Source organism: Aegilops tauschii, chromosome 6 (genome assembly GCF_002575655.3).
Source record: "Aegilops tauschii subsp. strangulata cultivar AL8/78 chromosome 6, Aet v6.0, whole genome shotgun sequence".
Taxonomy (NCBI): Eukaryota; Viridiplantae; Streptophyta; class Magnoliopsida; order Poales; family Poaceae; genus Aegilops; species Aegilops tauschii.
Window position 1 is genome coordinate 416,391,123 of NC_053040.3, and position 2,967 is coordinate 416,394,089.

At 48.0% G+C, this 2,967-nt stretch overlaps 1 protein-coding gene across 2 annotated transcripts; it reads right to left on the reverse strand.

The window, feature by feature from the left end:
- Positions 1-402: 402 nt before the first annotated feature.
- Positions 403-2,279, reverse strand: LOC109780347 (probable F-box protein At4g22165). Of its 2 annotated transcripts, XM_020338942.4 has the most exons (2): positions 1,913-2,255; positions 403-1,791 (listed from the first exon to the last, which is right to left on the reverse strand). In XM_020338942.4, the coding sequence occupies exon 2, from the start codon at positions 1,773-1,775 to the stop codon at positions 486-488; it is 1,290 nt and encodes a 429-aa protein (XP_020194531.3). In that variant the 5' UTR covers positions 1,776-1,791; positions 1,913-2,255; the 3' UTR covers positions 403-485. The 2 variants fall into 2 exon arrangements, with proteins under 2 accessions (XP_020194531.3, XP_073358453.1); XM_073502352.1 differs by having other exon boundaries at positions 403-2,279.
- Positions 2,280-2,967: the final 688 nt, after the last annotated feature.

Sequence of the window (2,967 nt, forward strand, 5' to 3'; positions counted from 1 at the left end):
CCCCAGACCCCACCTTGTGTGGGAGCTTCTATGCACTGGGTCTGTCCTATATACTCAAAGATAAGGATGTCCTTATTGGCTGATCACCAGTAGAAAACTAATGTATCTAATGCTCATAATGACAAGGTATTACTTTTCCAATGGTATCTAATGGTATGTTATTGGCTTGAACAGTTTTTTTGAAAGAATTGAGTGAAAGGACACATCAGATCCACCAAATTAAGCATCTCAAAGTACCTGAATATCCTAAACTTGACTGTTCACTAACTATCTTCCTTGTACAACACATTTGCGTTAACATTTCCACAAGGACCTTGGGTCAGGCCATCTAAGCTCCAACTTTGCACATGACAGCGGCAGTAATTTAACACATGATAAAAGTTCTCCATAAATAAAATAAAATATGGCAAAAAACATTTATATTATTGCTTTGATAAATATAATATAAATGGAACAAGCCTCCATTGTCATAGCATTGAACACAGTTACATCAATCCCGAGTACATCATTGTAAGACTGGGTGTTATCCATATGGGATTTGGCCAGCTGCAATAAATCTGAGGTATAATTTCTTCCCTGGTGTCATTTTCCAAATTTAGAACACCTACATCACGTTTACTATTCTGATACAACGAAATAAATCTTACATCATCGGTGAAGTAGACACAGTTTGCCTTCAATTGCGGATATTCTTCCACACTGAGACACTGAGTCTGGCTATGCCCAAGAAACAACACATGGCCATGCAAGCCATTTATTTCCACAAGCTTTTTTGCTGCCATATCAATCTTATATACAAATATTTTGCTGGTTTCCTTTATGTTCTCTGAACCAGCATCGCCATCTACAGTGGGCTGTTCCCTCCAAACTTGCAGCATATCGCCCCACGGTGCCTGAACAATGTATATGTGCTCACAAATATAATTCTTCATGTCACCCAGAACCGTCTTCCTTGTGACAGTAGGACCAGAGAGATCAAAAGCATCAATTGATCCAGTTCTTGTCACTGCATACAGTATACCATCCTTGTAGATGCATTCTTGATAGTTCCAACCTGGTGGCAGAAAGGTCCACCCACAGTCCCCTGCCCTTGCAAATGAAATCTGATATTCTGGATTATGAATGAGCACCACAATGTAGCTTTCCGTTTGCGGGTCAGGAAACAAATATGCCTTCAAGTAGAGATAGTCACGGAGCTCATCGAGAGCATAAACTGAGGGCTCGTGACCAAGGAATTCTGCAAGTGCAGTGTACCGTGGCTCCCACAACTCATACTTATGAATAGCACCTTCATCGTCAAAGACCGGCTTGACTTGCTCAAGAGTAATCACTGACGGGAGAACAATCTGTTCACCAGTGATTGGATTTACAATTTGCAGCTCGGACCTCTCATCGGAAGTGATCAGCCAACCATGCGAAGAGCCAATCAGATACCTACTGCGGATCGGTGGATCCGGGAGGGTTAACTTGTAGGCCCTCTTTTCCGCAAGGCTGTAGAGGCAAGCTGCGTTCTCTCCGGCAAGGCTGTAGAGGAGGCAAGGCGTCTGGCGCTGTTTGTGCTGCCGAAGCTGACGGCGTAGTCCGGTGTACACCGAGCGCCAGGAGGAGCAGACAGAGCCTGCGCGCACGAGGTCAGGGACCTCGAGGAGGGCAAAGATGCTCGACAGCATATCCGGTGGCAGCTCCGGCTCCGGCTCCGGCGATTTGCCCACCATATTCTCCATGGGCGGCGGGTCTCCTCTGAATTTGCCGAGTACACTGGGGGAAAGTCCCATCAGATCAGCCAAAGCTCTGAAGATGAGAGAGCACAAACTCGTCGGATGTCTAGCTAGCTGCCGTAAACTCTTTATTACGATACAGGCCTCCATCGGGGCTCCGGCGATACTTATATAGGCAAGAAAGACAAACCAACCGAGGGCCTGCTCCAGTCGGCGACGGAGATCCAAATCCGAATCCAGACACGGAATTTCGCTGTGTGCTGGGACTCGGGGCAGTTCAAATCCGGAAATGAATCGAGCTTTGGATCCGACTCGCCGCCGAAACAAAATTCCCGCCTCTCCAGGGCCCAAGATGTAGTGTCACTAACCCGCGAGAAGATAAGCTGCCCGGCGAGCGAGCTGGGGGCTCCGTCGGCCGCGGCGGCGAAAGGCGCTACTGGGATTCAGAGGGTGGTTCCCGGACTGGGGGATAGGGTTACTGGAAGTGGAACATGGTAGTGGCGGACTGGCGGCGTCCGAGAGGGCAACAAGCGCGGCGGTGGCTCCAGGGTCAAATGGTGCTAAATTATGGCAAAAGGGTAAAAACAGTGAATTCGGCCGTCGGTGGAACGACAGATTTCTTGAAAAGGGGCATAATGAACGGTTTTCATGTGTCAATTTTTTGTCAGGATTTGTTGTGTTTGCGAAAAGAAAACTGTCATTCTCACGACAAAAAAAATTGTCATAGAAACAGTCGTTTTGCTATGCTTAAAATTCTACGAAAACGCTAACGCCCACAAGCGTGGGCGTCTGGCAACTCATCCACACACATAGATCCTCGTCCAACCAATTCTGCACGAATCTTAGCGCGTTTTAGCAGTTTTTGAGTGCCACGTAGGACTAAGCTGGTGTGTGGGCATTCATTCGGTCGCCCACACGTCCTTTTTCACCACACGAGGGTTGGTGTGTGGGCGTTTAGCAATTCGTTCACACGCCAGTTTTCACGCACGCAGAGGGGGCTAGTGTGTGGGCGTTTATCACTTCGCTCACACGCTCGTCTCCTCGCCCACACCCAAAGCTGGCAGTTGCCATGTGTTTCTGCAGGGTACATGACAACTGGCCTAGCTTTGCTTGTAAGCAGATGGCAACTCTCTTTTATCCGAGTTGCCATGTGTTTTTGCATGGTACATGGCAACTGCCCCAGCGTGCACGTAAGCAGATGGCAACTCTTTCTCTTTACATGGCAACTGCCCTAGCGTGCTTGTGAGCA

Excerpts from the sequence above, each read along its gene's own strand:
- LOC109780347 (XM_073502352.1), bottom strand. The coding sequence starts at position 1,868 with ATGGAGGCCTGTATCGTAATAAAGAGTTTACGGCAGCTAGCTAGACAT.